The sequence below is a fragment of the Podarcis melisellensis genome (genome assembly GCF_964234715.1).
Source record: "Podarcis melisellensis genome assembly, chromosome: 3".
NCBI lineage: Eukaryota > Metazoa > Chordata > Lepidosauria > Squamata > Lacertidae > Podarcis > Podarcis melisellensis.
In genome coordinates, this window is record NC_138530.1 from 30,656,536 (window position 1) to 30,668,575 (window position 12,040).

The window sequence follows — 12,040 nt, forward strand, 5'->3', positions numbered from 1 at the left end:
AAGGCCGGCGGGGGCGAAAGGCTTTGCTCCCCACCGCCAGCATTTTAAAAGCGGTCCGGGATAGCAGGGAAGCGCTTCCCGCTATCCCGGACGGCTTTTGAAGGCAGGCAGGGGGGGCAAAGACTTTTGCCCCCCCTGCCTGCCTAACTGGGGGCTTTTAAATCGCCCCGGGACTGTCCGGGGCGATTTAAAAGCCCCCGGACGGCTTTTGAAGCCTCCCCCCCGCCCGGCTTCGGGGCATCATCCCGATGCCGGGCGGTGGGGCAGGAACGCCTCCCCCAGCCGCCCGGCTTCGGGGCATCGTCCCGATGCCGGGCGGTGGGGCAGGAACGCCTCCCCCAGCCGCCCGGCATCGGAACGATGTCCCGAAGCCGGGCGGCCGGGCGGGAAAGCCTCCCCCCCCGCCCGGCTTCGGGGCATCGTCCCGATGCCGGGCGGTGGGGCAGGAACGCCTCCCCCAGCCGCCCGGCTTCGGGGCATCGTCCCGATGCTGGGCGGTGGGGCAGGAAAGCCTCCCCCAGCCGCCCGGCATCGGAACGATGTCCCGAAGCCGGGCGGCCGGGCGGGAAAGCCTCCCCCCCCGCCCGGCTTCGGGGCATCGTCCCGATGCCGGGCGGTGGGGCAGGAACGCCTCCCCCAGCCGCCCGGCTTCGGGGCATCGTCCCGATGCCGGGCGGTGGGGCAGGAAAGCCTCCCCCAGCCGCCCGGCATCGGAACGATGTCCCGAAGCCGGCCGGCCGGGCGGGAAAGCCTCCCCCCCCGCCCGGCTTCGGGGCATCGTCCCGATGCCGGGCGGTGGGGCAGGAACGCCTCCCCCAGCCGCCCGGCATCAGAACGATGTCCCGAAGCCGGGCGGCCGGGCGGGAAAGCCTCCCCCCCCCCCGCCCGGCTTCGGGGCATCGTCCCGATGCCGGGCGGTGGGGCAGGAACGCCTCCCCCAGCCGCCCGGCATCGGAACGATGTCCCGAAGCCGGGCGGCCGGGCGGGAAAGCCTCCCCCCCCGCCCGGCTTCGGGGCATCGTCCCGATGCCGGGCGGTGGGGCAGGAACGCCTCCCCCAGCCGCCCGGCATCGGAACGATGTCCCGAAGCCGGGCGGCCGGGCGGGAAAGCCTCCCCCCCCCGCCCGGCTTCGGGGCATCGTCCCGATGCCGGGCGGTGGGGCAGGAACGCCTCCCCCAGCCGCCCGGCTTCGGGGCATCGTCCCGATGCCAGGCGGTGGGGCAGGAAAGCCTCCCCCAGCCGCCCGGCATCGGAACGATGTCCCGAAGCCGGGCGGCCGGGCGGGAAAGCCTCCCCCCCCCGCCCGGCTTCGGGGCATCGTCCCGATGCCGGGCGGTGGGGCAGGAACGCCTCCCCCAGCCGCCCGGCTTCGGGGCATCGTCCCGATGCCGGGCGGTGGGGCAGGAAAGCCTCCCCCAGCCGCCCGGCATCGGAACGATGTCCCGAAGCCGGGCGGCCGGGCGGGAAAGCCTCCCCCCCCCCGCCCGGCTTCGGGGCATCGTCCCGATGCCGGGCGGTGGGGCAGGAACGCCTCCCCCAGCCGCCCGGCTTCGGGGCATCGTCCCGATGCCGGGCGGTGGGGCAGGAAAGCCTCCCCCAGCCGCCCGGCATCGGAACGATGTCCCGAAGCCGGGCGGCCGGGCGGGAAAGCCTCCCCCCCCCCCGCCCGGCTTCGGGGCATCGTCCCGATGCCGGGCGGTGGGGCAGGAACGCCTCCCCCAGCCGCCCGGCTTCGGGGCATCGTCCCGATGCCGGGCGGTGGGGCAGGAAAGCCTCCCCCAGCCGCCCGGCATCGGAACGATGTCCCGAAGCCGGGCGGCCGGGCGGGAAAGCCTCCCCCCCCCCGCCCGGCTTCGGGGCATCGTCCCGATGCCGGGCGGTGGGGCAGGAACGCCTCCCCCAGCCGCCCGGCTTCGGGGCATCGTCCCGATGCCGGGCGGTGGGGCAGGAAAGCCTCCCCCAGCCGCCCGGCATCGGAACGATGTCCCGAAGCCGGGCGGCTGGGCGGGAAAGCCTCCCCCCCCCGCCCGGCTTCGGGGCATCGTCCCGATGCCGGGCGGTGGGGCAGGAAAGCCTCCCCCAGCCGCCCGGCATCGGGGCATCGTCCCGATGCCGGGCGGTGGGGCAGGAACGCCTCCCCCAGCCGCCCGGCATCGGAACGATGTCCCGAAGCCGGGCGGCCGGGCGGGAAAGCCTTTGTCCCCCCTGCCTGCCTTCCCAGGGGCTTTTAAATCGCCCCGGACAGCGGAGAAGTCCTCCGCTGTCCCGGGCGATTTTAAAATGCCGCCTGCCAGAAGAGGTCGGGGGAAGGCTTTTTCCATAGGAACGCATTAATTGATTTTCAATGCATTCCTATGGAAAACCGTGCATCGCAAGACGAAAAACTCGCAAGACGAAGAGACTTGCGGAACGAATTAATTTCGTCTTGCGAGGCACCACTGTACCTGCACACATCTTTAATTTCCCTGTCTGAAATAAATCCCCAAATGTGTGACTCTAAGAAAAGAAGGGTCTCTTTGGAGACCTCCACCATGTAGCTGCAGACAACACATCTGATTCCGAGTTCTGTGTACACCAGGGATGGAGAACCTGCCCCCCTCCAGATGTTGTTGGACTCCAACTCCCTTCAGTAATGGCAAGCATAGCTAATGGTCAGGGATGATGGGAGTTGTAGTCCAGCAACATCTAGAAGCCAGTGATTCCTCATCATTGAGGCACGTAATAATAATAATAATAATAATAATAATAATAATAATAATAATAATAATAATTTATTTATACCCCGCCCATCTGGCTGGGTTTCCCCAGCCACTCTGGGCAGCTCCCAATCAAGTGTTAAAAACAATACAGCATTAAATATTAAAAACTTCCCTAAACAGGGCTGCCTTCAGATGTCTTTTAAAGATAGGATAGCTGCTTATTTCCTTTACATCTGAAGGGAGGGTGTTCCACAGGGTGGGCGCCACTACCGAGAAGGCCCTCTGCCTGGTTATGTTGCATGTACATTGCTGTCCTGTGGAATTAGGTTTCCTCACTCACTTCGGTGCAGATATTAACTCTGCACATGCATCCCTATAAGTTGTTTCCAGCATTGTAATGAATGAAGAAGCATTTGCAGGCGAGAGAGCTGTGAATGTGAATCAGAACTCCCACATAACTTAAGGGATAATGCCAAGGAACCATAATCATCATCTACATTTTGGGATACTCCACCCTGTCCCTAATGAAGTAAGTTAGACTGAGAGATGATGGCTAGCCTTCAATCATCTGGTGAGCTTTTTTTGGAACTAATCTGTCTTCTCAATAACCTTTAAAATGGAGAGTGAGGGATTGGATCTATAGTGCAAGTATGGGGAGTGCTGAACTTTTGCCACCTTCTTCCTGCTTTTGCTTCCTGTCACTCCTCTGCCCCAGCAGCTTTTTCTCATGGCCAAGTTTGCTTCCATTACTGAAGCCCTGAAGAAAACAGCCTGATGACAGGGCACAGACTGTAGAGTGGGGAGAGGCAGGCAGGGCAGGGATCTGCGCCTCCTTACCCATAAATCTGCTTTGTGCTTTAAATCGCTTGCCCTTCTGTGAGTGATTATGGGGCGATCTTTTGAAAACCACAGGGCATCTGCCTTCACATGCCATTTCACCCTGGCTGCAAAACCGACTAGTTTTCTCTAGCCCACGCCCAGCATTCTTTCTTTCTTTTTCCCAGACATCTTTATTGAAAGTTGAAAAGTACAAAATTATACGTGCACTAAACATGGTGAGATGTAAATAAAAGAGAGAGAAAAAGAAACAGCACCCGTGTAGAAAGGAAAGTAAAGGGGGGAGGGAGGACCCCAAAACTTTATACTTTACAAAGTTGTTATTGTACTTCACCAGATCTTAACCTATTACAGTATTTGTAAGAATGGATTCCAAATGTCATTGAATTTGTCCATGGCAAGTCTGCATTTATATGCAAGTTGCTCATAGGTTGTGAGTTTGTATAGGTCTTCAATCCAATCATAGAAGGGAGCCACGTTTCAGTTACCTTCTGCCAAAAATCTTTCAATACAGGACAATGAAAAAACATTTGTTTTAGAGAAGCATTATCCTGGTTGCATCTCCAACAGTTAGATACTTTAGATAGCCCTTTTTTAAACAAACGTAATGGGGTCCAGTATTTTCCACGTCCAACATTCTATCCCTAACACTACTCTGGCTTCAAAATTTCTGGATTGTGGCAGATCTAGTTCTTTCAAATCTGCAAACCAAAGCATCAGATAGCAGATGGCCAGACATGAGTTGTGCAGAGCCCCCTTTGTCTTACAGCTGCAGAAACCGGTCTTAGAGGTTGCATACATTTCAGGCTCAGAATTGAGAAAGCCTTGTTGGAAAAGGGCCAGTTTGGATAAGTATTCAGGTGGGCAGAGGCTTGATAATGTAAACAGTATTTCTGTAAACAAAAGGCTATCACTCCAGGAAGGAGCTTCTGCCGAGGCTTAAGGGGGCTTGACTATAATCCCTTGGTTTCAAGATAAAATAAAAAGACAGTGTAATAAGACCCAAGGACAGGAACTCAAGGCCAAGAATGCAAATCTTTAATAGATAAAATATATTTGGAAGACACACAGCAAAGGATAAGTATTATCAGTATGGTAACAGGCTGCAAGTAGCTCCCTGGGATGTGGGGATGCTATTTTTGTTATTTTTCAGAGAAGGAGGGGCAAGTTGTTTAGAATTCACTTTCATAGTAGCACATAGCAGGGCAAACAGCCCAGTCAAAAATTAAGTAATACAACCTTATAGTTCCCAGAAATTCCTGCCTCTGCTAGCTTCTCATTCTCAGCCTTCACAAGAAAACTTCTTCCATCTGAGGACAAAACTGCATCCCCCCCCAACGGCCCCCAGGCTCTGATGCCCTGATTTATTCTCTGTGATATCTAAATCCTAACTGCAGCAGAGTGAACTGACTTTAATTTTCACTTCCCAGAAGAACAATACACGAAAACACATCTAGCCTTAAAAATCCACACTTCTCCAAAGGCTGTGATGCAGCACAAAACATGGGCAAAGATGTGTGTGTGAGGAGAAGCTGCGTACAAATGCATATACTAGTGAAAAGTAGCATACAGAAGGCGGAAATTGCCTGAAAAAAATGTGTATATTAAGAAATTTGCATTAAACATGTATGCAACTAGGAGAGCATTTTTTTAAAGAAATTGCACTCAAAATTGTGTTGTTTTGTCAGGTTGCCCATTCTTAAGGTTTGAACTGTAAATAGGCCTGAGAGCCAAAGATGCATACAATAATACTGTTTATACGAGATGGAAGAGAGTCTTCATAGAGTGAGAATGCAATCAATTGTTTCTCAGAGGCAGTGAGAAATTTGGCAAGCCCCAGCACCTCAGCTGACACAAGCAGAAGTCAACAATTTGGGGCAAGGGGCAGTGCTGGTTCGTATTGGCCAATTCCTCTTGTCAAAGACAGAGTATGAAGGAAAAAAACGAGAGAAGCTCATGGAGCTGTCAAGCCCCCTGCAGGAGCAATTGCCGCTGTAGCATTCAGCATGGCACTGGTGCTCCAGTGAGGGATTGTGTCACCACAGGAGCAGTGATATTTCCGTGTGTGTTTGCAGATCACAAGCGCTGCTGAGACGGAGGCTGTCACCACACAGAAGCTGGTCAAAGGGCATGCATACTCCGTTACAGGTGCAGAAGAGGTAAGCTCTCCATCTTGGGAAATGGCAAAATGTAGTGCACTAAGGATATGATATCATTTTGGGCCAGTATTATTTCCTAGGCATCTGAGATATTATCTGTGAAATGTTTGAATGTACTGCCCTCTTGTGGCTATGAAGTCTCCCACCAGCCAAATTTTGCCTTATTAGCCCTCTTGAAATGCTAAGAAATATTTACTGTGAGCTGTATCACATGTTGCCAGTTAGTGAACCCACAATGTGCTTAAGTTTCGTTTTTCCGGGAAATCACATAACATACGAGGTGCACACAAGCATAGTGAGGAACTGTGTTTCCCCCTGGCTCCATCACAGGGTACATCTTATAGCCAAGATGGGGAATCTTCAGTCCATGCCCACCAATAGGTCCAGTTTGGTCCATGAGGCCATTTCACCCAAACCACACTCATCCACCAGCTGATATCACTGGTAGGTGAAAGGAGACGGTTTAATCCTGCAGAAGGGAACAGGATTAGGCAACCAAAACAGCAGGATTTAATCGGCTCATAATCAGAGCAGCTGTTAAAGTTCATTGCAAAAGCACTCTTTGAAGCAGCACTATGCTTATCCTTTAAGGTGCCTGCTCTTCCCCAGCCCCGCCCACTTAGAGGAGACATGCAGGACTGCTTCAAAAAGCACTTTTGCAAAGGGCTTTTAGACAGCTCCTGCACTCGTGTTACCCTGGAGGCTTCTAGTGCAATTAACTGTTGCCCCACCAGCTAGGAGCACCCCATGTCATCACCTGCACTTACCCCAAAGCAAAATGGCGCAGATCCAAGCACTGAAATTCATTGTTCACCACCTCTCTCTGCCAGCTCAATGGCCTGCTGTAAAAGACAGATCACAGTTGGGAAAGGGTTAAATTTATGATGGATAGCAGGTATGGTAGAATGAGAAAGGGGAAAGGGAGATAATATATAATAATCTCAGCCCTCTCTCTCTCGCTAATAACTTCATTGATCTTTGGAAGACACCCAGAGTGATTATGCTGGAAGCATCCCTGCCCTTCTGATTAAAATGTTGTCTAAAGCTGACTCCCTGGCAGGCAGTACAAAGGGCGGGTATGATAATGAGCAGTTGGCAGACTTCTGATTGCAGCTGGCCTTGGATGCTTTGGCTTCAGCATTTCCCAGTATCAACAGTCAGGGGGAATATGCTGCTCCGATTGAGAAGGGAACTGAATTCTGCCCCTGAAGCCTCTCCAGGATGTTCCAGGGGGCTTCTTTTATTCCAGGCCACTAGCCAAGCACTGTGGCTGCGCTTGATAACTGCTATTCCAACAACTGCCATAGTGCATATGATGCATAGGTCTTTGCAATCTGTTCCCCACCCAATTCATCCTCATAGCAGTGCTGTGAGCTACGCTCTATTAAGGCAAATTTGATGCAATGTGTGTTATGCAGTTTGGCACTACAGAGCTGTTTTTTAAAAAAATTAATTAAAAATAGGTACCGTATTTTTTGCTCTATAAGACGCATCAGACCACAAGATGCACCTAGTTTTTGGAGGAGGAAAACAAGAAAAAAAATATTCTGAATCTCAGAAGCCAGAACAACAAGAGGGATCGCTGCGCAGTGAAAGCAGCAATCCCTCTTGCTGTTCTGGCTTCTGAGATAGCTGCTCAGCCTGCATTTGCTCCATAAGATGCACACACATTTCCCCTTACTTTCTAAGAAGGAAAAAGTGAGTCTTATAGAGCAAAAAATACAGTAGTGGGGGGGGGGGGTGAGGAAGCCAGAGTGGATCCATGACACACAGAGGGGCTTTGGGAATCAGACACACACACTTAGTATTTCCACTGGGAAGAAGGCTCCCATTAGTGCCAGTTCCAATCAAAATAGCCAATGTGGAGGGGGCTGCTTAAGATCAGGGCCATGGCGGGGGGCAAAAGGGTTAACGTGCCCCTCCCTTCCACCACGGCTCACATTTTTTATCATTTACCTAACCTATCATGTCATATTTCTTTGGATTCATATAATGGACATTCCTATACATAGTATATTAGATTTTCTGTGTTACCCTACTTCACACAGCCCATTGGGTGAAAAAGACCTACACAATATTCCAATTGGAATATTCCCACATCCGCCAAGCAAATGAGATTATGCCCCGGGGCAGCAGCTCCCCTGCCATTGTGGAAGAGGAAGTATGAAGGGCAGCTAACCGTGCAATCCTGTACATGTCTACACAAACGTAATTGTTGAATTCAATGGGGCTTACTCCCACATACCTGGAAGCAAACCCCACTGACCTGAGTGCCACTTATGTTTGAGTAAGTTCACACAAGATTGTACAGCGAGTCGCTTACATTGCTGTTGCTGCAGTTTAATTGGGAGTTCAGAAGTCAATGCTGAAGGCGAAGGCAAGAAGGCCAGAGAATAACATGGAAGAGTTTGGGAAAACCATTGCTGCTTTTTTTTTTTTTTTTTTTGCATGATGTGACTATTGGTCGGACAAAAAAACCACCCCATATTCCACAGGAAATAACAAGTCTTGATGCAAAAGACATTTAACAAACAATAACAACCTGGCAACAGTGCAGGCTTATTCAATATAAGCAGCTGGTTTCTCGGCCTAAAGAAAATGGAGAGCACCTGATTTCTTTCCCCAGTTCCCGTCTGATAGGGAACTTAACATTTTTCTAATCCTGCCAGGTGAATTTCCGAGGCAGCCTGCAGAAATTGATCAGAATCCGGAACCCCTGGGGGGAAGTAGAATGGACTGGAAAATGGAACGACAAGTGAGTTTCAAGCCTGGAGGCCAGAGCTGTGCGTTTCCAATAAACCACATTTGGGCGTAAAGTTTCACATTACAGGTTGCCAAACTCTAAAGCGGTGTCACTGCAATGACTTCTTGAAAGCAGTCTGGCAACTGTAAGACCTGGATCACAGATGCATTTTCTAGCACTTTAATGCGCCTTTGGGGAATCTTTCCCTGCTTCAGTTAAGTGCATTCCCTCTGCATGTAAGTTATGCTTTTCTTGCTTTAAATGCTGCTTCATCTGTCCCAGCAAGCATTAGCGGTGGTTGGGGGGGGGGGAGGAATTCTGGAGAGGCCACCTGCTGTTCTAAAGATGGACATTAAACTGGCTTTATGTTTTTAGCTGTCCAAGCTGGAATGGAGTTGATCCTAAAGTAAGAGAGAGGCTCACGCAGAGACATGAAGATGGAGAATTTTGGTAAGGTTGAAACATAATGAAGCAGCTTTACATGGAGTTCATCTCGCTCAGTATTTTCTCCACCAACTGACTGACAACAGCTGTCCAGGATGCCCCTGCCCCACCTGGAGATGCCGGCGATTGAACTACAGCCGTTCCCTAACTTTCCAAATGGAGGGGAAGACATTATGAATACTATTCTAGTATACAGAAAGCTGACATACTTGCAGCCATCAAATTGTAAATGGATCTCTGGAACCAGTTCTGATCGGATTACACACAGACCCAGTATAGAACACCCAAAGCATTGTCTTTGCTTTGCTATATTTGGTTTTGTTTCTCTTATAATAAAAATGAATAATAATACCTAAAACACCTGGATGGCTGCTGGAAAATACAGAGTTTTTCTAACTTGAGTAAATGGTCTGTAGGAGAAAGATTTCAAGTGGGTGATCTTTTTTTAAAAAAAGCATTTCTTATCCTAAAGGCATAATAGCCAACTGATGTTGCAGCTTGCCAATGGAGCTTGCCATCATGTTGTCCAGAGATTGTTCTGGGGGCAACTGATTTGGTAGAATTATAGAGTTGTAGAGTTGGAAGGGACCAAGAGGCTTATCTAGTCCAGTCTGCTGCAGTGCAGGAATCTTTTGCCCAAGGTGGAACTCGAACCCACGACCCTGAGATTAACAGTCTCACGCTCTTACCAGCTGAGCCATCCTCCAATCCTATAATACAATTGATGGGAAGAAGCATATTGGGATCGTTTTAGTAGGTTTTTTTTTTCCCCTGCCACTATCCGATAGGATGTCGTTTAGTGATTTCCTGAGGCATTACTCCCGCCTTGAGATCTGCAACTTGACTCCAGATACACTGGCCAGTGATAAGTTCAAGAAGTGGAGCCTGAATTTGTTGGATGGGAACTGGAGGAGAGGATCCACCGCTGGTGGATGCAGAAATTACCCTGGTAAGTCACTCTTTGGCATAGAAGTAGCCGGCCTGGTGCCATCCAGATGCTGTACTCCAGTTCCTATCACTCACAACCAGCACAGCCAGTAGTCGGGGCTGATGGGCATTGTAGTCCACACCGATTGTAGTTTTTTTCTGGAATTTCCTAACAACATCCAAACAAAATTATATAGACCCCTTCTACACCAAGCCTTCAGTGTTTAGGCACATGTTCACTTGGGTACCCAAAAAGCTTCTGAACCCCCACCATCACCACTGCCCTCTTGGGACTCAGCTATACAGCTGCAAATAAAACTTTTTAAGTGTGTTTTAAGTGCAATATACAATGTGACACTAGATGGCAATGGTGAGCCTTATGGAAAATTCATTCTGTTTTTAAGAAGCATTTTCAGAACAGTTTTTATATGTGTCTGGTCTTGGCCCAGGGATGAGCAGCACACCCAAGCCACAGCAACTGCTCTATAAACAGCAGAGGGGAGGCAGTGGAAAGTGGAATCTGTGTGGTGAGGAGTCATGAAGGAAAACAGAAAGCTTTGTTTCCCCAGAGAGCAGCGGAGGTTGCAGAGGTAGAAGGCAGATTTATTGAGCAGAGTGAGTTGGTATGGTGAAAACAGCTTGATTGGGGGGGAGGGGAGGGAATAATCCTGGATCTCAATGTTTAAGATCCTATTCGAAAGAAAATTTATATGAAAGCTGCATGGCATGGTAATTTTTTCAAACATCACCTAGAAAGGCCTACAAAGTCTGTGAATCTACAAGCTTTACTTTGCAAAACATCCTCTTCAGTTTAGTCAAAGTCTGTTTGGCCAAAGTAAGTGAGGTCTCTCTGCACAATGCCTCCTGTTCAGTCTGCAATATCAACTACCAGGAGTTTTGATACCACTGACCTTTGTGGGAAAATAGGCTTGTCACATACTGTCAAAAATGGTCCACTGATTCTGGAACCTGACCTTTCTGGAATGCAGAGATTCCCAAAAGGAGCTACAAGCAGCTTCACCCCATGTGAAAATAATTCTGAAGCTTCTTTAAAGAACTACATGTTTAACATCCTTAAAATGAGCGTGGAAATCTGAAGTGGAAGGGGCTGTATCTTCCCAAACCAGGAAGACGGCTTTGTGCCATCAGCACAAGCTGAGTCGCTTTAAGCTGAATATGGTTTCAAGTAACCTCCCTTCTTTCATCAGATACATTCTGGATGAACCCGCAATATTTGATCAAACTTGAGCAAGAAGATGAAGATCCCGATGACCCTGAGAGAGGCTGCACCTTCCTTGTTGGCCTGATTCAGAAACACCGTCGGAAGCAGCGGAAGATGGGGGAGGATATGCATACCATTGGATTTGCCATCTATGAGGCAAGCTCCTTGTTGCCACTTTCCTTTCTTCTTTGCAAACTGAGAGGGAGTCATTACTTTTCAGGGTCAAAGCTGACATGTTCAGAAATGCATAGTGCATGGGTTGCATAATCCACAGATTGATGGTGGCTTATTGACAAAACGCAAATCTCCCTTTACCATTAAAAAATGGTTCACCAAATGCACTTTCGTCACTTATTTGTGTGTAGCATCAAGTGACAGTTTGCATTTCTGCATTAGCCATCATAGACATGGCAGCTAAAACATGCACACCATCCGATTCGAAATGCTTTTTCGGTGGAGATGGATCACACCCTTGGCAGAAAGGCATCAAGTGATTAACATTCATGCATGAATCAGCCCCAAAGTCAAAAACAGACGAACATTATCTGGTCTACTGCAGCCCTTTAGGAAGGTCATAGATGTTGAAGACTACTAATAGAAAAATGGGTTGTCTTGTTGAATGATAATACCTGGGCCAGCATTCTCCAACCTGTTACCTTCCAGATGTTTTGGACTAAAACTCTCTCATCAGCGCCTGTTGCATAGTCACTGGTCAGGGATGATGGGAGTTGGAGCCCAAAACATCTGGAGGGCACAGATGTTGGGAAAGGCTGATCTAGATTCTAGAATAATACATACTTGCAACATTTACAAGGGCAAGAGCAGGCAAAGATTTTCCCAGTTAAAGGAGTTGTGCAGAAGTGGCAAATGAAGCATTGTTGAGTGTTGTTGATTTAATGTACACCTTTTTTTTTCCTTCTTGCTTTCCCATAGGTACCTCCACAGGTATGTGCAACTTCTGTGCAATGGAACGTGTGTTCCTGGTCTAAGAATGTCCTGAGGACGGGG

General features: G+C 49.8%; 1 protein-coding gene across 1 annotated transcript in view; it reads left to right on the forward strand.

Annotated features, from left to right (window-relative positions):
* LOC309365678 (calpain-2 catalytic subunit) overlaps positions 1–12,040 on the forward strand; it is a 35,850-nt gene that overhangs the window by 13,123 nt on the left and 10,687 nt on the right. The window contains exons 6-11 of the mRNA XM_081903990.1: positions 5,613–5,696; positions 8,366–8,451; positions 8,815–8,889; positions 9,672–9,832; positions 11,019–11,188; positions 11,966–11,977. Of these exons, the coding sequence (XP_081760116.1) occupies positions 5,613–5,696; positions 8,366–8,451; positions 8,815–8,889; positions 9,672–9,832; positions 11,019–11,188; positions 11,966–11,977 (588 nt within the window). The remainder of the gene's footprint in view (positions 1–5,612; positions 5,697–8,365; positions 8,452–8,814; positions 8,890–9,671; positions 9,833–11,018; positions 11,189–11,965; positions 11,978–12,040) is intronic.